The sequence below is a fragment of the Gossypium hirsutum genome, chromosome A06 (assembly GCF_007990345.1).
Source record: "Gossypium hirsutum isolate 1008001.06 chromosome A06, Gossypium_hirsutum_v2.1, whole genome shotgun sequence".
NCBI lineage: Eukaryota > Viridiplantae > Streptophyta > Magnoliopsida > Malvales > Malvaceae > Gossypium > Gossypium hirsutum.
Genome location: NC_053429.1, coordinates 29802671 through 29826049, shown reverse-complemented (window position 1 = coordinate 29826049; position 23379 = coordinate 29802671). Strand labels below are relative to the sequence as shown.

The following is a 23379-nucleotide window of genomic DNA, read 5'->3' as shown; positions in this document are numbered from 1 at the left end:
AATAGAGAATATGATGAAACATTGTAATCATCCTTTTTGATCAATAAAGTACATTCTCTATTGCTTTCATATTTTCTTTGTTTTTATTCTCTCCATCTCTCTTTATTTTATAACACGTTATCAGCACGATGATTCTCTATTTTCTTTTCTTTTAAAATCTTTCGAAGTCGTCCTCCAAATCCAATTCCTCTTTCATCCTAAACTTTCACCTTTACAACTTCATCTTTAGGATGTTGAAAGTTTAATCTCATAATGGATCATGGTGAGGATGATGATGTTAAAGATCTTCAGGTATATTTTACTATATTTTATTTATTTTATCATGCTTATTATAATTAGAGACTAATCATGACAACATTAATAGATATATTATGATTTAAAATCCACGCATTTTTGCGATGGTGATTATGAAATAAAGAATCTATTGGGATATTTATAAGTTCGCCCTACTAGATTTGTTGCATTCTCCGAAGTGAATGTAAAAATAAAGAAAATTAAATATATAATAATTGACCGCTGAAAGTGGGAACATAGTAATAAAAAAGAGAACAATGAGAGTTCTCAAGATAACTCTTTAAAGGGTAAATATAACTTATGTTATCAATGTGATATGAAAAATTATTGGCCACATATATGGCACATGTCCAAATATTTTGTTTCTGTTAATATTCTTTGAGGAAGAATATGAGAATGTAGTAATAAATTCTATCATTTTAGATAGAAAGTATTTATCTAATTTTGTACTAAAACAAACAAATATTATTCCAAGATTTGATAGTACAAAATTAGTCGAAAGCTCTAGAAGAGCTAATATAATAATATCTTGTGATGGTTAATCCATTGGTTTTAAAAGATATTTAAAATGGATCTCATATTAAGATTGTGAATGAGGAAAATATTATATCTCATATGAATAAATAAAGGGGGTTGAGTTACTAATTTATAATCTTTGTGATATTCTTTTGCCATCATCCCTATTAAAGGGTTGAAAGCAAAATATTTGATTGTGAAAGATCTATGAGCAATAGAATATGATAATTCTATTTAAAGCTTATTATGGTTTGATGCACCCACTACAGCAAAACAGGTTTTTAGCGGTGTTTGGATAAAAAACGCTGCTAAAGATCGAGCATTAGTAGCGCTTCTTGAAAAACGCCGCTATAGATCGAGCATTAGCGACGCTTTTCAAAAAATGCCGCTATAGCTCGACTACTAGCGGCACTTTTTGAAAACTTCAGCAAAAAAATTTACACTCAACTTTAGTGGCATTAGCGGCGCTTTTTGAAAAACGCCGCTATAGATCGAGCATTAGCGGCGCTTTTAAAAAAGCCGCTATAGGTTGACCATTAGCGGCGCTTTTTGAAAAACGCCGAAAAAAAATTAAGCACAACACCATCGTTGAGCTTTAGTGGCATTAGCGACACTTTGTCAAAAACGCCTCAAAAAAATTTATCTGTCTATTTATTATTTAACCGATTTATTTATATTAATTAAAATACAATTTATTTTTAATTGAATATTTGAATTCTTCAGAAAAAAATAATGACACGTAGAAAAATTTGAAAGTAAAAAAATAGAAAAATATTTGTTAAAAATGAAAAAAAAATTAATTATTGTTATAGTTTAGGGTTTATGGTATATAGTTTAGGGTTTAAGGTTTAAGAGTACTATTTTAAGGTTTATGGATTATGGATTTAGGGATTATGGTTTATGGTTTATGGTTTTAGGGTTTGGGTTTAAGGTTTAGATGTTAGGAGTTTAAGGTTTATGGGATATGTTTTATAATTTAGGATTTAGGGGATAGGGGTTTAGGGTTTAGGGTTTAGAGTAATAAGTGTTTTATAATTTATATATTAAATAATTTGTTATATAATTTTAAAAGAGATAATATTAATTTTAATATATTACAATTATGATTATAGTTTAAATTATTTAAGAGATAACAACTAAAATTTATATATATTAAATGGTTTAGGATTTAAGGTTTACTTGAGATTTGATAAATGATTAAATTTTATACAATCAATTAATGCTTTTATATTTAAAAATATTTAATCTAAACCATTTGATATATTTAAATATTAGATTTAAAAAAGCATTGATAAATAAATAAAATAAAGTAACAGATTTATAACAAATAAAAATGAAATACAAAAACTAAAATCATTCCACATCGAACATCTAGCAAAATAGTTATATTTTAGTTTGAAAGAAATATCTCTAATAAAATGAAGATTAGATCAGAAAAGAATAATATAAAATCATGATTAACATCTCAATCTTTAATATAAATTTGATATGTGAGAAATTGATTGCTTACATTGGATAATTCTAACTTAATAATTAATTACAGTCATTTAATCATTTATTTTCTTATTAAAATATATGATATTTATTTTAAGAGTACTTATTTTTTTTATTATAAAAATCCAATTTATAAAAAATAATAATAATAAATGTTTTATAAAATCACGTAATTAATAATTTTTAGCAGACAAAATAAAAAATTTTTAGTAGAGCAAAACGATGTCGTTTTGTTCAAAATTAAATAATTTTTCACGGCGTTTTTCATAAAAACACCAAAAAAAACACAATATCAGCGTTTTTAAAAAAATGCCACAAAAAATTATTTTACTTAAAAAATCGCGCTCTTTTATCCCCAAATTTCCCCATCCCTGAAACCTCTAATTTTTTCCCCTAAAATTATTTTTTCCCTTCATCTTAACCAAATTCCCATTTCAAATTTCCTTCCGTCATTGATTTTTATGTGTTTTTTTATTTTAAATCTCTCTGCAACATATATCAGTTAAAGCTTCAACCTTTATACCCAAATACAATATTTTGAATTTAAAAAAGCATCAGTCTTTGTTCTTTTGTGTATAAATCACGAGATTTGTTTGGTTTCTAAGAAAATATTTTATTCGTGTTTGGAAGATTTTCTTCACCATTTTAGAGGGTGTCTCTGTTTTTCTTTCTTTCATTTTATCTACAATCAAGTGGTTTTGAAATTTTGATTTAAAGAGTTACCCAATTGGATACGCAATCGTTGACGCTCTATAAAGTCTTAATTCTACCTCTTCATTTCATTTTCCTGAGAAAATGTTGGACTTGACGGAAAATCCCAAGTTGGTAAGTATAATATCTCTAGGTTTTCTTCATTTTTTTCCCCTTATTTACTGTTCAATAGGTTTTTTTTTTTCATCATCATAATCAATCGTTTCATTTCTAATATAAATCCTAGAAAAAAATTTTATCTTTGAATTTGGGGATATGATTTGGCATCTTCCAATGAGATTTCAACACAAAAAATCTCAGTTTTGGATCATATAAGTGGGTTTCAATACACAGCTGATAAACCCGATAGCTTTGTTATTGACATGGATAGTTTCTCTCATGGAGGACTCAATAAAAAAATCAATCAAAACCTAAGAATCACAGTAGGTTTACTTTCTTTCCTTTTTTCTGGGAAAATTTTCAAAATCTTGCAATACCTCTGCAAGCAGGTGTGGCCTTTTCTGGGCTGCATTTCGTTTTATTTCATGCTTTCTAGTTTATGAACAATTGGTCTTATGGTGTACGAATGATTAAGATGTGGGCAAATTACCTTTGTGCTCAAGTGATAAAATTAAGTTATTAGCATTGGCTACAGCTGTATTTATCAAACAAAGTTAGCATAGAAAACTAATTGTTTCAGTCTTTCATTGCAGTTCAGTCATTTTTCTAATGTTCAGTATGCATATTGAACAGACAATCATCAACCAATCTCCAAATTCCTATTTCCTGTACATATACTTTCTAGTTTAAATCCGATTTTCTAGGTACAAAAATGGAGGAACCCTAAATAGTAGTCTTATTTCTATTACACCACTATTTTAATCTATTGTCCTTAAATGTTAGTTTTATCCTTTTTCTTATCTAATATAATAGTTAAGCACATTTAGTGGGAGATAGCCCTTGGTTGTAAGCATGTATTGGGGGATAATGCTTGCTAATAGGATATTGCTCAGGATTAGGTATTCTCAGAAGTTCATCTTTTACTTCCCTTTTATTTTATTTTTATTTTCTCCTAACTTATTTGATGTTATGGGCAGGTTTCATTGGACAATTTTAAAAGTGGACGCTTACATACACTGATCACTTCAGCTTTTAGTCATATTGATATTGAGCACATTGTGTCTAACATGATTAGACTTTATTTTTTTGGATATAATGTATGATTGTTGAAATCTTTTATTTTGGTTGCTACTTCTTTTCTTATTAGTTTTTAGGTCTTACAAATTGCTTCTTTTCGATCTTTAAGTAATGATATCTACCTTATATACTTGTGCTTTTTTAACTTCTTTGTATGCAAATAATTGAGAGTCAAGTATTTATTCTAGAATTTATAAATTGATTGGAAACTTGCATCGTTTTATAAAACATGGTTTGTGGTGGCTTAATCCCAATAGTGTAATAAGCTGTATACTTTGTAACATTAACATTTCCCTAACTGCCTTTTAATCTAGTGTGACTAATGTACTGCATTATTATTTGTCCCTGAAAGTCCTTCTACCTTTGCGTTGTAAGAGAAAACTTATGTTAAAGAGAGTACTATTTCAGACTACCTAATCAGGATCAATTATCCAATCTAATATCCATCATCCTTGCCTTGAGATTGTGATGCCTAAACTGGATACTAGGAAAGTAGAATCATCATTTTATGGTCTAACACTGAAACTTGTTTTATCTCAATGCTTTAGTCTGAAATTCAATATATTTCATTCTTTCTAATTTACGACATAAGTATCATGGCATGGCATTTCTGTGTTACTCTCGTGACTTAGGGGATTTAATTCATGTTACAACCAAGATTGCTACATTTTGATTTTTGTGTTTTTATATGCTCTGTCTGCATTGTTTTTCCTCCTAGTCCTTTGCTCCTTTATTTATCTCCTTTAATCACCAACCATTTTAATTTCTTTGCTTATTACTTTTCATTGTGCAGATTGGAAGAATCTTTGGACCTGAATATTTGCTGAGGTTGTTTCTAGCTGGGGCAATGGGTGGTTCAGTGTTTTACTTGGTGCACCATGCATTTTTGGCTAAGGTACCATGATGCTGCAAGAAATATCTAAATTCCTACCCTCTCTTACTTGGGATGGTAACAAACAGTAATTGCTTTGACTAATCTCAAAATCCCTTTCTTGGTCGGTGGGGATAGAAAGAAACATGGTGCTAATAACGTGTCAAATGTGTTTGTGAACCCACATTACATGGGGGGATTGGGGTTGCTGTGAGAAGGTTTTGTTTAACCTTCATGGTTTACTTGAAGAGACCATTTCACTTGGTCCATCTTCCTCTTTTAGTTGTTTCTGTCTCTGGAAATCGAGATTTTATTTTCAATAAATCAAGAATGCATTGTCCATTTCCAAATTTTATTGATCACTAAAAGCTCTTTGCATTTAATTTTTAAATGATCTTTTTCTCTGATTTTATCTACTGAAGAACATCTTGAAAATGTTAGCTGATTTTGATGTCTTAAATTTTGCAGCCATTGATGCTTATCGTTCTTGACAAACAAGACATCTATGCCCTCTTGAAACAGATGTTATCATCCAGCTTTCTGAGTCCAATTCTTAATATATGAGAATTTTTTTCTTATACCAGTTGGAGTTTCTTAATTATTAATTTACTACGATGTCATATTTAAGGCCTCTCGAGTATTTTGTATTGACTTTGTTTTTTTGTTCCGAGGATTCAGTGCCGCCAGCATTTAGAACTATTGCTTGAAAATATCCCAACAATGTTTCAGAGTAGTACAACCACTAAGTCATGTTTTGGTGCTGCAATCAAGGTAAGTCATTACAAGGTTATACCTTCATAATCTGTTTGAGGTGTTAAGTGTATGTAACTTGGTTACTTGAAGAAAACTGAGGTTAAGATACTGATACATCAATCCTTAACTTAAACAATTTGTATGTAGTTTTCATATGTAGTTTATTTGAGTGTTGGAGTTTTTAAACTGCTTTCTCAAAATTTTTATTGACTAGAAGTTTTCTATGAAAATTTGACATGGTCCTGAAATTCAATTTATAATTTGTTGCTAATATTCTTTTGTTTTTAGCTGAATTAGCTGACCAAATTCAATTTGTTGGTTAACCATAAAAAATTCAGTTTGGTTAACAGAAGAGATTTTAAGAAAATTTGATATTTAAATGTTATTTTGGTTATTAGTTAGGATTAGTCCTGTTAAGTTTTTATACCTTCATTTTATTTGTTTTGAACTTTTAGTATTTTTTAATTTAACATCTGATGGTGATTAATTTTGAACTTTTATATCTTTATTGTATTGTGCTTCTAGATTTTGATTTGTTCTGATATTTTTTGAAGGTTAATTTTGTTTCGTTAACGAAAACCAACCAAATTAACCGAAATATTAAGTTGTTCTCTCTTTTCCTGCAATTTTGTAGTTAACGGATTTGGGTTTCACGTTACATTATTTTGTATGTTGTAGGTACATATTATGTACAGCCTTTCCAACGACTTCTACATTAATAGACTAGAGCAGTGTACAAAAATCCTTTAGACACTTGCAGATTATTCAAATCTATAATATTTTTTCCCCTCTGTTTGTAGGTTCATTGGCATCTTGTCCTGATGATAGTGTAGTTTATGAAGCTTTAAACTTTGCATTGTCCTCTGAGATATTAGAATTCTTAGTTCAAAACTTAGCAATTTGTCTTTTATAAAAGACCAAATTTCCAATCTTCAATGTTGTTTAGGTTCGGAAACAAGATGCTGTATTTGGACTTGCTTTTAGTAAATGGCTTGCTGTATTTTATTTATATTTTTATATTTAATCTAATTTTTATTATTTATTTTAGTTTTGATTCTATATTTTTATTTTTATTTTAATATTTAAGATAACTTGAGTTCTAACTTTTAGATTTTAATTGTGTTATTAATTTATTATTTTAAATTCTAAATTTAAATTCATCAATTTTTATATTTAGTTTTAAAGTTAAAATTTTTATAAAAATTTAATCTAAATAGTATTTTTTTATTTATCCTTAAAAATATATAGTTTGACGTTCAAATTTCAAAAATAAAATAAAATAAAATATTTATCATAGAAATAAATATTTTTTTTTATTAAAGGTCATGTTCTTTAGCAGTGTTTGTGGGAAAAGCGTCGTTAAAGGTTATGCTCTTTAGCGCGTTTTTTGAAAAGCGCTACTAAAGGTCATGTTCTTTAATGGCGTTTGTGGGAAAATCGCGGCTAAATGTCATGTTCTTTAGCCCAAGATGCGCCCCATGGAGGTCTGTCGATAAGATGGGGATCATTTAGCCCACGAGAACTGGCCCGATTCAAGGAACTGATGGAGAAACCTATCAGATTGAAGCCTGGTTGGCCCGATAGCGAAGATATGGAAACTTAGGCAACTATGGTAACTAATCTTAAAGATAGAGAGAACCATATCTTGTAATATTAGATAGGATTTGATATGGAAATATCTTGTAAATCCCTTAAATTATGGGATATGGTTAATCTCGTCCGTCGATGTGAATGTATCTTGTCCGTCAATTTTGGGGGAGCTCAAGTATAAATAGAGAGCCTCCCCCTCACTTGTAAATCATCCACTGTATTTGAAAATTCTTAAAAGTAATAGAGTTCTGAGAGCATTTACTCAAACATCTTGTGTGTGATCTTTTCTGTGGCTTTCTGTTGTTCTTATAAGCTTCTTTTGGCATAAGTTTGCTTCCGCTGTATGAGTTGGTGCCTTGAAGGAGTTCTTAAGGAATTCTCATTCGAGTAAAGGATGACTTGGGCAAGTTTAGACGAGCAAATCGCCTAAGGCCGCACGGATTGCGAGACAAAAGGTCTAGCCCCGTGAAAAATGGTATCCGAGCTGTTGGTTCGAAGGCACTGTTGGGATGTCGAAAGAAGTTGTTGGTTAGAATGAGCCAATGGAGACCCGAGGAAGGGCCAGAAAAGCAAGTCGATTAAGGGACTTGTTGTCAACTTTGGAGGATCGAGTCGTCATTCTCGAGGAGTCTATAGAGGACGTCAAGGAAAGGATTGGCGATGTCGATGATAGACTCATTGATGGGTTGCGGACTATGCAGGAGCAACTTAAGGAATATGTGTAGGATACTATCGGTTCCTCAGAAAATAAGCTGGATAGGAAGGATGATGCTCTCAAGGCTATGGTAACAGCTTTGAAGGAGAAGATCAATGAGCTTAAAGGGGAGCTCGATATGATTAATGAGCTTAAGGGAGAGCTCAAGGTTTCCAAGGCTGCCATAGGTAATGGCGTTTTTGGGGAAAGCACCGCTAAAGGTCATGTTCTTTAACGGCGTTTTTTCAAATTTTAGCGGTGTTATCTATAGCGGCATTTTTTGCGGCGCTTATAAAAAGCCGCTATAGGGCAAAAAAAACGCCGCTAAAAACCTATTTTGCTGCAGTGACCTAAAGTTGCAATTTTTTTTTAAACTGTGAGTATAACTCTACAATATTCAGAATAAGTTATCAATTAAAATTATGTGGTAAAATATTGCTAATGAGAACTTGCAAGAAAAAAAATTTATTTATGAAAAGTCATTAGTTATGTACTTATTGTACACTTGAAAAATAAGATCCACTCTCAAAGTTTGCTACTAATAGATTTTTGGGCATTTGAAGATTTTGGCATATTCGTTGAAGCAAATACTGCATATAATTATTTGAAAAATATATTTATTGACTTGGTGGCATTATAGACTTCATATTGATTTAGACATTTCCAGTAGTAAATGTCACAATAGTACTTATATGTGGATAAAAATTAAAAGGAATGATAATAAAATTATCAATTTGTTACAATTTACTATAATTGAAACACATGTTAAAGTAAACCAGAAGTTTACTAATACAAATGTGTTTACTACTTGGCGCAACCAGTTAGATCATCCTGGATAGTATATGATGCAAAAATTAATTGAGAATTCATATGGACATCTATTAAAAAACCAGAAGATTCTTTAATTTAAAGAATTTTCATTTGTTGCTTGTTCTCAATAAAATTTGGTTATTAGAAACTCACTAGCTAAAGTTGAGATTTAATGTCTTGCATTTCTAAAATGAATATAGGCCTATTCATCCACCATGTCGATGGTTTTATATGATTTTTGTAGATGCATCTACAAAATAAACACGTATGTATTATCAACTTGCAACCTGTCATTTGCAAGATTACTTGTTTAAATAATTAATTTCAAATCATGCAATAAAGACAATTCATCTTGCTAATACTGATGAGTTTATATCTCAGTCTTTTATTGATTGAGTTTGAAAAACTTTGTAAAAGTTTGTGCATAATGGTTTAGAGAAATTATTGATTAAACACCTCTAATTAATGTTTAAACCATTACTTATGAGAACTAAACTTTCTATTTCAACATGAGATTATGTTGATTTACGTGTTGTACGCATCAAGCCAATAAGTTATAGATACTTTCCATTACAATTGGTTTTTGATCAAAATCTAAATATTTCTCATATTTGAATTTTTTTGTATGCGTATATGTTCTAATTGCTCCACCACAACCCACAAATATGAGTGAATCTTTAAAGAAAGTTGGGAATATGTATTATTAGATGTTTTGAATGTATTTGAGATTCAATTATGACATGATTTGTGATTACAATTTTGATTCGATAGTTTCTTGATATTAGGGGGAGAGAAATAATAACTTGTAATGAGTTAGGGGGAGAGTAATTTGAACTAGAAGCTCAACAATGATAGCTCATTACAAGTTAACTATCAGATGTATTTACAAAATTAATGAGAATAACTAAGTTAATATTTTAATTGGAACTAGCATTCCAATAGGACAATCAGTTAGAATAAATAATAGATTGATCAGTTCCAAAGATGAAAATTCTTCTACATTGTCATATAGTGGAAGCAGGTGCTCCAGAAGAGACCCAAGACATAACTTATAAGTAAAACTCCAAAAGAGATTCAAGTACCTGAAACTGGAATTTAAAAAAATGAAAATAAGAGATCTCGATAAGTTATGTCAATTCGAAAAAATGTAGAACCAAATAATTAAAGTGGTCGACAATGATTTTGCATGCAATATTATTATTGAAATAATAAAATAAAAGGAAGATCTTAAATAAATTTATTGAGAAATATAAATATGGAATAAATTGATCAAAATAGAAAGACGCAACTCAAGTACAATTAAATTCGTGGAGTTTTTGGACCAGTAGTACAAATATCTAAAGGTATAAAGCCAGTGATGGTGCAATTGAAGTAGTTTTGCAAAAGCAAAATAAAATATGAAGTTTTTCGCTAAGTCCTGGCATTGATTATGAAAAGATATAATATTCTTTTGTAGTGAGTGTAATAACTTTAGATATAGTATTAAATTGACAATTCATAAAAGATTTAACTTGCGTCTAATGGTTATTGTTACAACTTTTTATGAATCGCTATATAGTAAAGTTTATATTAACACCCTTAAAGGATTTAGGATGCTAGAAGCATATTGAAATTCTCGAGAAATTATTCATTTACATGAATTGAAATAATTTAAACATATGTGGTAAATTCGACTTAGCGAATAGTTGTTGAAGGAGGATTATAAAATGATCCAAAATACCTATTTGTGTTTTTATAAAAAAAAAAGCATGATTAAAGTTTATTATGATTATTGTTGAATCTCCTGAAAAGATCAAAATATATTTTTCCAAATTTTTCTCACTTGTGACTTTTAAAAGAATGGTAAAAACTAGTATTCAAGATTGAATATGTAGAATATGAGAAAATATGTGATGTTTTCATGAGGGGGAGTAAATACGCGTTGCACTCTTTTTCCTTTAATCAAGGTTTTGTCCTATTGGATTTTCCTGGTAAGGTTTTTAATGAGGCAGCATATTATGCGTATTATAGATTGTGTACTCTTTTTCCTTCATTAGGTTTTTATCTTATAGGGTTTTTCTTAATAAGGTTTTAACGAGACACATTATCTATCAATGGACATCCAAGGGGAGTGTTATGAATATCTTATTAAGTGGATGTCCATCATAGTCAAGATAAAGTTTTAATGTACTTTAAATTCTAATAGTTATTAGAATAGATCTCTACTTCTATGAGGGAGTATTATGAATATCTTATTAAGTGGATGCCATCATGATCAAGATAAAGTTTTAATATACTTTAAATTCTAATAGTTATTAGAATAGATCTCTACTTCTATTATACTTCTTATGCCTATAAATAGAGACTTTGATGAAGCATTGTAATCATCCCTTTTGATCAATAAAGTACATTCTCTATTACTTTAATATTTTCTTTGTTCTTTATTATCTCCATCTCTCTTTATTTTATAACAGTTTTTTAATAATTTTAAAAATATGTAGTTGTGAAATTATAATTTATAATACCAACATGAGATAAAGGAGTTACAATGTAATTAGATTCTGCGAGTCAAACATGTTAAAGATTTAAAATAATTTAGGCATAATAACTTATTTGGTTCTACAACTTTACACAAAAATCATTTTAGCTTTCTATTTAATTTTCGCCTGTTCTAGTCCTTGAATTTGCATTACTTGTCAAATCACCAAAAAATAAATGATAACTTTCCTGATGTGGTATCCACGTGGCAGTTCAAGAGTCTGATGTAACAATTAATTAATTTTAAAAAAAAAATTATACTTTTTATACTTGTTTAAATAATTTTAATTTTTTTAAAATAATTATATTTTTTAAATTTTTAAAATTTTAAAAAATTAATTGATTGTTGACATGGATGAAATCCACGTGGATTGTCAGGTTAACATTTTCATCAATTTTGAGATAATTTGATAAATAATAAATATTTAAAAAATTAAAGAAAGATATAAAATTACTTTTTTTATAAAATTAAAAAAACTGAATAAATCATTATTCCAAAAATTTATAATTACAAAAAAACTACTATTTTAATAATTATATTTTCATTGATATCCAAACTCATCCTATTATTTGGATGATAACAAAACTCTCTTAGTCAACAAATATTTTGACGGCTGATATAATTCTGCATACACGCTAAAACTTAGAAGTGTGCATGGGCCGGGTCAGGCCCAACTAAAAATTTAGGTCCGTTTGTTAGGCTTGAGCTCGGTCTGGCCCGAAAAATGGGCCCAAAATTTTGCTCAAACCCGACCCAAATAAAAATGTTAAAACTCGAGTCCGACCCGGCCCGTCCATATTAATTTTTATATTATTTTAAAATATATATAAACCATCAAAAATACTAAAAACATCAAATAGATATTTCTCAACAAATTGAAAATAAATTTTAAAAAACATATATACTTAAATAACACTAAAATAAATGCAACTTAACAAGCAAATGTTTCTAAAATAATAACAAAATTAACAAATGTCTTTAAAATAAAAAAAAATTAATAATAAAATAAGTTTTATACAATATTCAAATAATAACAACAAAATAATAGCAATATAATAATAAAATAGTAGCAAAATAAGGAGAAAATAATAAGAAAATAATATTAAAAAAAAAAAATTTTTGTCATGTAGTGAATCTGGGCCGGGCCCGGCTAAAAATGCCTTACTCGAAATGAGACTTATTTTTTTACCTAAACCTATTTTTTGAGCTTATATTTTTATCCAAACTCTCTTACATTTCATGCGGGCAGACTCATGCACATATGAAATCCAGAAAATGAAAAAAGGGACCTTCCATAGTAGAACTTAGATTAAAAAAATATATACATATATTATCCGAGGCTCTGGTGGTGCTTAGAGAAAGTGAGGGATAAGGTTGTCTATTTCAGCAATTGCTGGAATCCTCTGGCAGTTCCTATTATTTACAAACAAGTCTTAATCCCCCACTATGGAATTGGTTTTTGGAGCGCTTGAATTTTACTAGGTTAAATTCATTTTTTGGGTCCTTGATTTCTTCCCAATATATTTCAGCAGTGTTGGATTCTTAATATTTTTATGTAAAAACAAATATGGTCTATAAGTATAGATTACGCGTGTAGAATCGGGGCAATCCTTTTCATCTATGCTCTGCCCCTTCATTGCATCACCACGAACCTGACCTAATCTCGTGTTTGGTTTTTATTGCAAGCGCGCGCGTGTTCTACGCTCCTTGCTCACGTGTCACCTTCTTCTTCTCCTCATCATATATCAACGGCTACTTGCCTCACAAATTCCCCATTCTGTAACGCCTATTTATTCTCTCCTTGATTTTTTCCCTCCTCATTTTTCTCGGGATAAGTTACAGAGCAACAGAAACGGCTAAAGCTATACAAATGTTGTTCATGATTTACTTCTTGTTTTTCTCTTTGGGTCAATGCAGTGTTGATTTTAACGCTTTATTGTCCTTCAAAGACTCTGTTTTCGACCCTTCGAACTCGCTTTCCTCATGGGTTAACTCATCTAATCCTTGCATTGATTCTTGGTATGGCGTCACATGTAACCCTTCCACTCACCGAGTTACACGACTCGTTCTTGAGAACCTAAACCTTTCTGGTTCAACTCACTCACTGCATCACCTTTCTTACCTAAGACTCCTCAGCCTTAAGAATAACCGCTTTTTCTCTTCCTCTGCCGTTAACTTGTCTTCGTGGCTTTACTTAAGGCATCTTTACCTCCGTCAAAACCTCTTCTCCGGAACATTCCCTGTCGGAATATCCACTCTCCGGCGGCTCCACCGTCTTGACCTTTCGCACAACAATTTCCATGGCGAAATCCCGATGACCAAGTTGACTCAGTTGCCTTTCTTGTTGACTCTTCGCCTCGAGTCCAATTCCTTCACTGGCCCCCTCAACTCGATTGCCTCGTTTTCTTCCATGTCCGATTTTAACGTTTCGGAAAACAAACTCTCCGGCGACATTCCGGCTTGGATGTCTCGTTTCCCGGTCTCTTCCTTCGAAGGGAACAAGGACCTCTGCGGCCAACCTCTGCAGTCCGATTGTTTCAATCGGACGGCCCTTCCCGCGACCATAAAACAAAAGATTCGTCATTCCCAAAGCAAGAGGCTAAGCAATGGGGTGGTGCTTATGATCGTCGCTGTCGACGTGGTGGCGGTTATGGCTGCACTGGTGACCATCACGTGGTGCTGCTACAAGTACAAGTGTTTCTCCGATGGAACCCAAACGGAAGCAATGGAAACAAAAAGTGGGTCCACCACCAAATTGCAAAGGCGGAGCGGCTCCAGAGAGGTGGAGATAGAGGCGGAGGAACTGGTGATGTTAGAAGGTTGCAAGGGCTTTAGAAAAGTGGGTGATTTGTTGAAGTCTTCGGCTGAGTTGTTGGGCAAAGGGAATGTGGGGACCACTTACAAGGTGGTGACGGACGGCGGCGAGATGGTGGTTGTGAAAAGGGTACGGCAGAGGAGACGGAGGAGGGATGTTGATGGGTGGCTGAGAATAATGGGTGAGCTGAGGCATGCTAATATTGTGGGCCTCATAGCATATTATAATTCCAAGGACGAGCTGCTATTGGTTTACGAGTTTTTATCAAATGGAAGCTTACATTCTCTCTTGCATGGTTAGTATTGCATTTATTGCATTTTTATGTTTTTGTCTAATATATCAAAACAAACCTACATTTCATACTGTATTAAATTATACACCTTAGGTTAGGTGAATTAAATGATGATATATTATTAAAAATTTAAATTTATTTTTATTTTTAATGAATAATGTGAAATTTATTAATTTTGTTTTTATTAAAAATTTAGCTGCTATTATAAGTTAATTAGAATCGAATTAATTGATCAAATAAAAAATTAGTTGTGTAATCGGTTTTTTTAATTTTTAATTATTGTTAAATTAAATAATTTAATTAATTGAATCGAGAATCAATGATCTAGTTTATTCGATTATCAATTCAGTTCTTAAAATAAAACTATAATATTAATCGTCATGTTTTAATTTGATATACTATAAATTATTAGTAATAAAATATTGGTCTAATGACCTATTTCGCCCTCTAACTTTATAAAAAATTTATTTTAACTCTCAATTTAATTTTTTTTGTCTTATTTAGTTGTTGAACTTGCACTTTTTGTCATATCACTTAAAATGGATGAAAAAAATTAATGTTGTCTTTGTTGATGTGACATACACGTGGATATGTTATCCGTGCAGTAATTATATTTATGTCTTTTCTATTTATTTTAAGGTGATTTAATTAAAAAACACAAGTTTAAAGGCTAAAAGAGGTAAAAAATTAAATAGAGAGTTTTTTTTTTTGTAAAGTTGAAGGGCCAAATAAGTCATTATACCTAAAAGATTTAATATGTGATTAAAACTATTTTAATTTATCAAAATAAAAGAAATAATAAAATTAAATTTTGAGAATGGTTTTTAAGTTGCGTGTTCAAAATTTTCTAAAAGGAAATTTCATGAAATAAAAATAATAAATAAATAGTCATTAGAACAAAATGTATATGTATAAGGGATTGTTTTAGTATGTTAATCTACTCCTTTTGTCTGAATTTGTGATTGGCAGGAAACAGAGGACCGGGAAGGACGCCATTGAGTTGGAGTAGGAGGTTAAAGATAGCTTCGGAGGCAGCACAAGGACTAGTATTTATCCATAGTTACAAAAAGGACAAGATCTTCCATGGATACCTTTCAACATCAAACATCCTAGTCGACCAACAAGGCAATGCCCGCATTTCCGAGCCCGGTCTTCACCAAGTTCTACATTCCCCATCTTCCTCCAACGACGACTACAAAGCCCCGGAGCTGATGCTCAACAACGGTGACGACACCAGCCTTAAAAAATATACTCAAAAATGCGACGTGTATAGTTTTGGAGTGATATTGTTGGAGATATTGTCGGGGAAAACAGCGAGCGGGGAGAGCGGAATGAGCTTGGTGAGGTGGGTGCAAAGCGTGGGGAAAGAAGAGTGGGGGTGGGAAGTGTTTGATTTTGAGATGTTGGGGGATAAGGTGATGGAAAGAGAGATGGTGGGTTTAATGCAAGTGGCGTTGCTATGTGTGGCTACGTTGCCTAAAGATAGGCCTAAGATGAGCGTGGTGCATGGGATGATTGAAGATATTAGAGGTCAAGGTAGGAGAAATGGTGGGAATCGGATGGTTTCTATTTTGAATGACTTTTCATCTGATTCTTCACCTTCTCATTCGGAAAGAAATCTTGGGCTCCATTAGGTAATGTAAGTATTGATAAGGGATTCTTTTTTAGGGTGAAAGATTCTGATGAAATTTGATTTTCTCTATGTAAATTTACAAGCATTTTATTGAATAGAATGTTAGTGCATTTTTAACTTATTCAATGTTTATTGAATCAAGTAATAAGGAATTTGATACTTCTAATCAATATTTTTAATTTAAATTTTATATATGAAAAAATTATTGTAAGGATTTGGTTCTCCGTTTAAGAATTTGTCTAGATTTTAAATTTAAGTCAAATACACTGTGCCCACAATGTGAGATACTCAATTTAAAAAAAAAAAACAATAGTAAGGTGGTAGGAGGCAATGAATGGTGTCCCTTCTTCCCCTTCCACCCTCCCTTTTGGTATCCCCACAGATACTGGCATATTAATTTTTTAAAAATAATTAAAATCAAACTAATTTCATATATTATATGAAAATCTATTTATTATAACTGTTTGAAGGAACAAATTCCCCGAGCGTCAACATAAAGAAAAATGATTAGGATTTGATTTTATGAATTTTGCCTTAAATACTAGTGTTGCAGACTGGAGAATAACTTGAGAAGCAGCGAAAATGGATGAAAATAAATAAAAAGAACAAAAAGGGGGTACAGTTGCACATGGTGTTGTCGCCTTCTGGCATGCCTTATGGGCTGGCTTTTGGGTCCAGTCGCAATATGATGTGGACCAAAACTACTGGTCCACTGCTTCAATTCTTCACCAATATGAATCTTTTACGTGGTTAGCCGATTGGTCATGTAGGCATGCTAGTCTAGTTTGATTATATTGAGTAGGGTGTTGATATTAAGCAACTTCTTTTCGTGCCATGTGGCATGCCTAAATTACTTGGTTTACTATTTACTTTTTTCATTTTCATTTGATGTTAATGTTTCGGTTTCACAGTTGTAATATGTCTGATATTTAAATTTATATTTTATTTTTAAGAATATAATCTATCTTACCGCTTTACTCAATATTTAATAAATAATAGTTGTAGTCAAATGAAGAATTGGGAAATTGATAAGTTTTAAAGGTAATTTTTTTTTCTTAAGGGTTATCATTCTCTCCGTTGCAAGTGAAGTTTTGTCACTCCATAAGACATATGGTAATATTTCATCTGCAGTTGTAAATTTTCATTAATCCAATTAATACTGCATCAAATAATTTTTTAATTTCAAGATTTTATTAGTTTTGTTGTATTTTGGTCAGTTGAGATAGCATTGAGATACTAAAATCAATCTTGTTATATATAGAATATATATTATCTTAGCTGAAAATGGAGTTTTTGCTTTTTATCCCAAGATGGACCACACCTATATTTAACTAAGCCCAGAGATTGGACCATTTGGTCTAATTTTCATGTGAGACCATATATTTCCAAGTAAAGAAGGAAGTAAACCTAAACATCTCCAAATTTTCATGTGAGATTACAGCTGTTTCAAGAATTATTAAAGCACTATCCAAGCATTGACGGTGGGAATAGCTTTACATCTTTTTTGGATAAAAATATATGTCAGGTCCTTCTATTATAAGATTGATTCAAATTTATCTTTTTATTATTAAATGGATCAATTTAATTTTTAGATAAAAACAATCATAGGGAAAGAACCATATGGTCTCATAAAACTATACCAACAAATAAAATCACTAAATCAAATGCAATATTTTACATCAGACTTTTGTGCTCTGCTTGCACATTTGAGCACAAATCAGTATGCATTTTCAAGATCTAATCCAATCAACAAGAGTCGAGCCACAGACATGGCAAGCTCAAGTGCTCCACACAAATCAGTATGCATTTTCAACAAAACTTACAAAGCTTTTCATATTTCTTCAATGTCTGCATGTGTGTTAATTGCTTCCCACACCAAGTTCTTTGCAACTAGGTTGTTGAGATCCCTAGCCTGCAAGGCAGCTGATCTAAGAGTCCCAATTGTCATTGCATTAGCCTCCCAAAAGGATGTAATATTGTACGGTAAATTGTGTTTATTGCATGGTTATTTGACCAATGGGGAAAATTTCCAGCGTTAGACCTGATCATAGATTGGGTCGAGCTCACTCAAAAAGTGGAAGGGTTTAGATAAAAATATAGATCCGAAAAATGAGTTTGAGTGAAAAATCTAAATAGGCCGGATTTTAATACTGTTGTTTTTCCATTGTTTTACTGTTATTTTTTCACTGTTTTGCTGTTATTTTACTATTATATTACTACTTTTTGTTGTTATTTTTTGAATATTATATAATTCTTATTTTATTGTTAATTTTGCTACTATTTTAAAGATATTTGCTTGTTAAGTTGCATATATCTTAGTGTTATTTAAGTATGAAGGCTTTTTTTTAATTTATTTTTAATTTGTTAAGAAACATTTATTTCAATGTTTTTAGTGTACTTGATGTATTATTGATGCAGTCGTAAACCAACTACAAATCTAACTAAGGCAAGTGCACCTATCAATTAATAGTATAGCTATAGTGAGCAAAGATATCATTTCCAAGAAGACTAAATGTACTAGTAATTACCGTATTTATATTATTTAACAAATAAATTCGAGTGATCAATTAAAACTAAAATTAACTAATGAATACGACAAAGAACAAATCAGGAAAATAATCAAGTAAACAATTAAGAAGTGAAACAAAACCCAGGAAAGAATTTATTTAGATTTCATCTCTCATTATCAATCTAAATTACGCAATTTTTTCACTTAGTATGTTGATCCATAGAAATCCCTAAATTATGCTAATATCTCTCTTCAATTAAAAGCAACTGACTTTAGGTTGATTAATTGAAATTTATTTCTAATTAAAACTCCTATTATCTCTTTAACTCGATCTATGAATTCCTCTATTAGATTTGACTCTAATTCGGTAGATTTACGTTGTCTTATTTCTAGGATTGCATGTAACTCCACTCAATTACCCTAGATCTACTCTTAAACAGGATCTATTCCTCCTTTGATTTAAGCACATCAAACATGGATAGATAGTCTAGAAATATTAAACCAAGAATTAAGCACACATTATTGAAAACAAGATCTAAGTATTTATTGCGTAAAATAAAAATCAAAAGACAAAATTCATCATAAGGTTCATCTCTCCTAGGTATTTAGAAAATTAGTTCATGATTGCAAATAAAGACATTCCAAAGATAAAATAACCACAAGAAATAAAGAAACTCAAATAATCTCCAAAGAAATCAAAAGGAAATCTTCAATTTTGATGGAAATCTGCTTCAGAATCCACTTCAATTGTGTTTTTTGAGTTATTTTCTTAAGTATTCTATGACAGCTCTCTCCTCTCTTCATATTTTTGTCATATATACTTTTTAGAATGCCTGAAAAACCTAAAAATCGTGTTTTTTCGCAGGTTTAGAGTACAAATCATGAAATCGACACAGACAGCCACATGGCCGTGTGGAATAGTCTAAACCCATGTGGCCCTTATACCTTGCTCCAATTATCTAGTTTTTGCTCATTTTTAGCTCATTTTGCTCATTTTTAGCTCATTTTGCTCCCAAATGCTCTCCTAAGTATAAACACACGAATTTAAAGGATTAGGAGCATACAATTCACCATTAACATCGAATAATCACCCAAAAACGCATTAAGAATGAGGCTAAAAACATGTTACTTTTAGCCCCTATCAATAATATTTTTTAAATTTACTTTTATATAAAAATGATATAATTTTTTTAATACGGGCGGCTTGGGTCGGGCTTGGGTAAAATTTTAGGCCCATTTTTCAGGTCGGGCCTATCAAACGAGCCTAAAATTTTGTTACGGACTAATTGACCCAGCCTATATCACCTCTAGATAGCACTTAGGCAACCTTGGAAATAAATAGTGTTCAATTTAGAATTGCAAACCACTATGGAATCAATCCATCCAATTTGAACACAATACATTAGGTGTCTTATGGGTTAGCTTCTCGAACTAATCATTCCCGCTAGGTGGTCCGACCTAAACGTTTGATGGGAAATGAACATGTTTGATGGATCCTAATTATAGTAAAGTTAGCTAACTACCACCCAATTTGGTAAGCAAGAAACAAGAAATTGGCATCATGTCCAAAACACAATAAACCCTAAAATTTTCTTACCCCTATCCCTATGTAGTACCTTTCTCTTAGATAACAAAAAAATGGAAGCTTGTACAGATAGATTAGATTGATCCTAACAAAGCACATTACATAGAAAATGTCCAATGCTGGTAACTAACCAAGAACTTAACAATACAATCAAAATTCATATTCATTTCATAGAAATATGATGTAAGTGAATGAAAAAGCTTCGAAGATCTAGATTGAAATCAAGGCTATTACAAGCATTGTGGTTCCATTTCTACCAACCAATGTTGATCCCTGCAAGGCAATTTCATCTCTCATTATCAATCTAAATTACGCAATTTTTTCACTTAGTATGTTGATCCATAGAAATCCCTAAATTATGCTAATATCTCTCTTCAATTAAAAGCAACTGACTTTAGGTTGATTAATTGAAATTTATTTCTAATTAAAACTCCTATTATCTCTTTAACTCGATCTATGAATTCCTCTATTAGATTTGACTCTAATTCGGTAGATTTACGTTGTCTTATTTCTAGGATTGCATGTAACTCCACTCAATTACCCTAGATCTACTCTTAAACAGGGTCTATTCCTCCTTTGATTTAAGCACATCAAACATGGATAGATAGTCTAGAAATATTAAACCAAGAATTAAGCACACATTATTGAAAACAAGATCTAAGTATTTATTGCGTAAAATAAAAATCAAAAGACAAAATTCATCATAAGGTTCATCTCTCCTAGGTATTTAGAAAATTAGTTCATGATTGCAAATAAAGACATTCCAAAGATAAAATAACCACAAGAAATAAAGAAACTCAAATAATCTCCAAAGAAATCAAAAGGAAATCTTCAATTTTGATGGAAATCTGCTTCAGAATCCACTTCAATTGTGTTTTTTGAGTTATTTTCTTAAGTATTCTATGACAGCTCTCTCATCTCTTCATATTTTTGTCATATATACTTTTTAGAATGCCTGAAAAACCTAAAAATCGTGTTTTTTCGCAGGTTTAGAGTGCAAATCATGAAATCGACACAGACAGCCACATGGCCATGTGGAATAGTCTAAACCCATGTGGCCCTTATACCTTGCTCCAATTATCTAGTTTTTGCTCATTTTTAGCTTATTTTGCTCATTTTTAGCTCATTTTGCTCCCAAATGCTCTCCTAAGTATAAACACACGAATTTAAAGGATTAGGAGCATACAATTCACCATTAACATCGAATAATCACCCAAAAACGCATTAAGAATGAGGCTAAAAACATGTTACTTTTAGCCCCTATCAATAATATTTTTTAAATTTACTTTTATATAAAAATGATATAATTTTTTTAATACGGGCGGCTTGGGTCGGGCTTGGGTAAAATTTTAGGCCCATTTTTCAGGTCGGGCCTATCAAACGAGCCTAAAATTTTGTTACGGACTAATTAACCCAGCCTATATCACCTCTAGATAGCACTTAGGCAACCTTGGAAATAAATAGTGTTCAATTTAGAATTGCAAACCACTATGGAATCAATCCATCCAATTTGAACACAATACATTAGGTGTCTTATGGGTTAGCTTCTCGAATTAATCATTCCCGCTAGGTGGTCCGACCTAAACGTTTGATGGGAAATGAACATGTTTGATGGATCCTAATTATAGTAAAGTTAGCTAACTACCACCCAATTTGGTAAGCAAGAAACAAGAAATTGGCATCATGTCCAAAACACAATAAACCCTAAAATTTTCTCACCCCTATCCCTATGTAGTACCTTTCTCTTAGATAACAAAAAAATGGAAGCTTGTACAGATAGATTAGATTGATCCTAACAAAGCACATTACATAGAAAATGTCCAATGCTGGTAACTAACCAAGAACTTAACAATACAATCAAAATTCATATTCATTTCATAGAAATATGATGTAAGTGAATGAAAAAGCTTCGAAGATCTAGATTGAAATCAAGGCTATTACAAGCATTGTGGTTCCATTTCTACCAACCAATGTTGATCCCTGCAAGGCAATTCCCAGTAAGGATATGAATAAATCTATTGAATTTCCTAGTGGACTTAACTTGGTAATGCCCTAAATTATGCTCAATCCAACCATTTCGTTATCCCACCAACACAAAGATCCTACTCTTAGTAGTTGTATATATTATATCTGCTAATGCCAACATCTATTTTATTTGTTAATCCTTAGAAAAAAGTAGAAAAGATCCTACTCTTAGTAACTGCTAGGTCGAAATGAAAATTAATCAACAAGAATAGCAAAGTACACTCAAATATTCAAATTAAATTTGTTATGGCTAAATTTGGAGCAAAATCGAAAGTAAATAGAAATTTAATACAAAACCAAGAGTAATTTGTACCAACCAGAAACATGACACTTGTTGGAATCTTAGAAATTTCAAAAATTAATCAGCATGTTAGTTTACTGGTTTCGATCTTGTCACACTTGGACTTGTTAAAGTCTTAAGTTATGCGGGAGACTTGTGTATTAAATTGAAAAGCTTTTTAATTTGGCAGGTTCTTTTTGAAAATAAAAGCAAGTGGTGGGCTACTTGAGAAAATGTTGGATTTTAACCTTAGTCCGATTGCTTTTGAACTAGAAAATTTCTTAGTGGGAGACAAGACAATTAAGGTTATTTCAGGTGGTTGGTGACTTGGGGTTGGTAAAAGGAAAAATGTGAAATTTATACCAACAGAAATTTTTAACACGAATATTTTATTGCATTATCAGTAATTCAATTTTAACATAAATTTATAAAGATTTAGCATGATTAAACAATTCAATAATATAAATAGTACAAAATGTGAAATTTAATTCAATAATATAAATAGTGGACATAAATTCGAAAAACAATTAGGGTTTAGGAAAAGTAAAAGTTTTTGGGGAGAAAGTAAAAGGAAAAAAATTTTGGGGGTTTAAGGGGAGTAAATTTTTTTAGGGGGAATAAAAGTTTGGATAATTGTTAAAAATACCTTAAATGTTTATGGGTTTTGGGGTTTGAGTCTTTAATCTTTTTTTTATTGATACCTTCAACATTACGATTTTTCCAAAAATCAACTTAATTTTAACAGGAAATGTGAATTGACCATAAGTCAAATAATAGGTCAACAAAGTAACCTACGTGGCATGTCACATAAGC

The 23379-nt window shown here is 31.1% G+C and overlaps 2 protein-coding genes and 2 pseudogenes across 9 annotated transcripts; 2 read left to right on the top strand and 2 right to left on the bottom strand.

Annotated features, from left to right (window-relative positions):
* Positions 1 to 2599: 2599 nt before the first annotated feature.
* Positions 2600 to 6824, top strand: LOC107962854 (RHOMBOID-like protein 12, mitochondrial). 8 transcript variants are annotated; one of them, XR_005928524.1, is made up of 6 exons: positions 2658 to 3129; positions 4092 to 4211; positions 4985 to 5086; positions 5531 to 5586; positions 5741 to 5833; positions 6616 to 6824. XR_005928524.1 is itself a non-coding variant. In XM_041115350.1 (5 exons), exons 1-5 carry the CDS (start codon positions 3100 to 3102, stop codon positions 5754 to 5756), a joined length of 324 nt encoding a protein of 107 aa, XP_040971284.1. In that variant the 5' UTR covers positions 2658 to 3099; the 3' UTR covers positions 5757 to 6824. The 8 variants fall into 8 exon arrangements, 2 of the variants coding, with proteins under 2 accessions (XP_040971284.1, XP_040971283.1); XR_005928523.1 differs by having other exon boundaries at positions 6494 to 6824; XR_005928522.1 differs by having other exon boundaries at positions 2600 to 3129; positions 5531 to 5833; positions 6494 to 6824.
* A 6059-nt stretch (positions 6825 to 12883) lies between these two features.
* On the top strand, positions 12884 to 16288 carry LOC121230464 (probable leucine-rich repeat receptor-like protein kinase At1g68400). Its single transcript, XM_041115348.1, has 2 exons — positions 12884 to 14537; positions 15504 to 16288. Exons 1-2 carry the CDS (start codon positions 13298 to 13300, stop codon positions 16166 to 16168), a joined length of 1905 nt encoding a protein of 634 aa, XP_040971282.1. The 5' UTR covers positions 12884 to 13297; the 3' UTR covers positions 16169 to 16288.
* Positions 16289 to 17918: 1630 nt separating this feature from the next.
* Positions 17919 to 20544, bottom strand: LOC121230493 (delta(8)-fatty-acid desaturase 2-like; annotated as a pseudogene).
* A 582-nt stretch (positions 20545 to 21126) lies between these two features.
* LOC121230492 (acyl-lipid (9-3)-desaturase-like) lies at positions 21127 to 22338 on the bottom strand (annotated as a pseudogene).
* Between the last annotated feature and the right edge of the window lie 1041 nt (positions 22339 to 23379).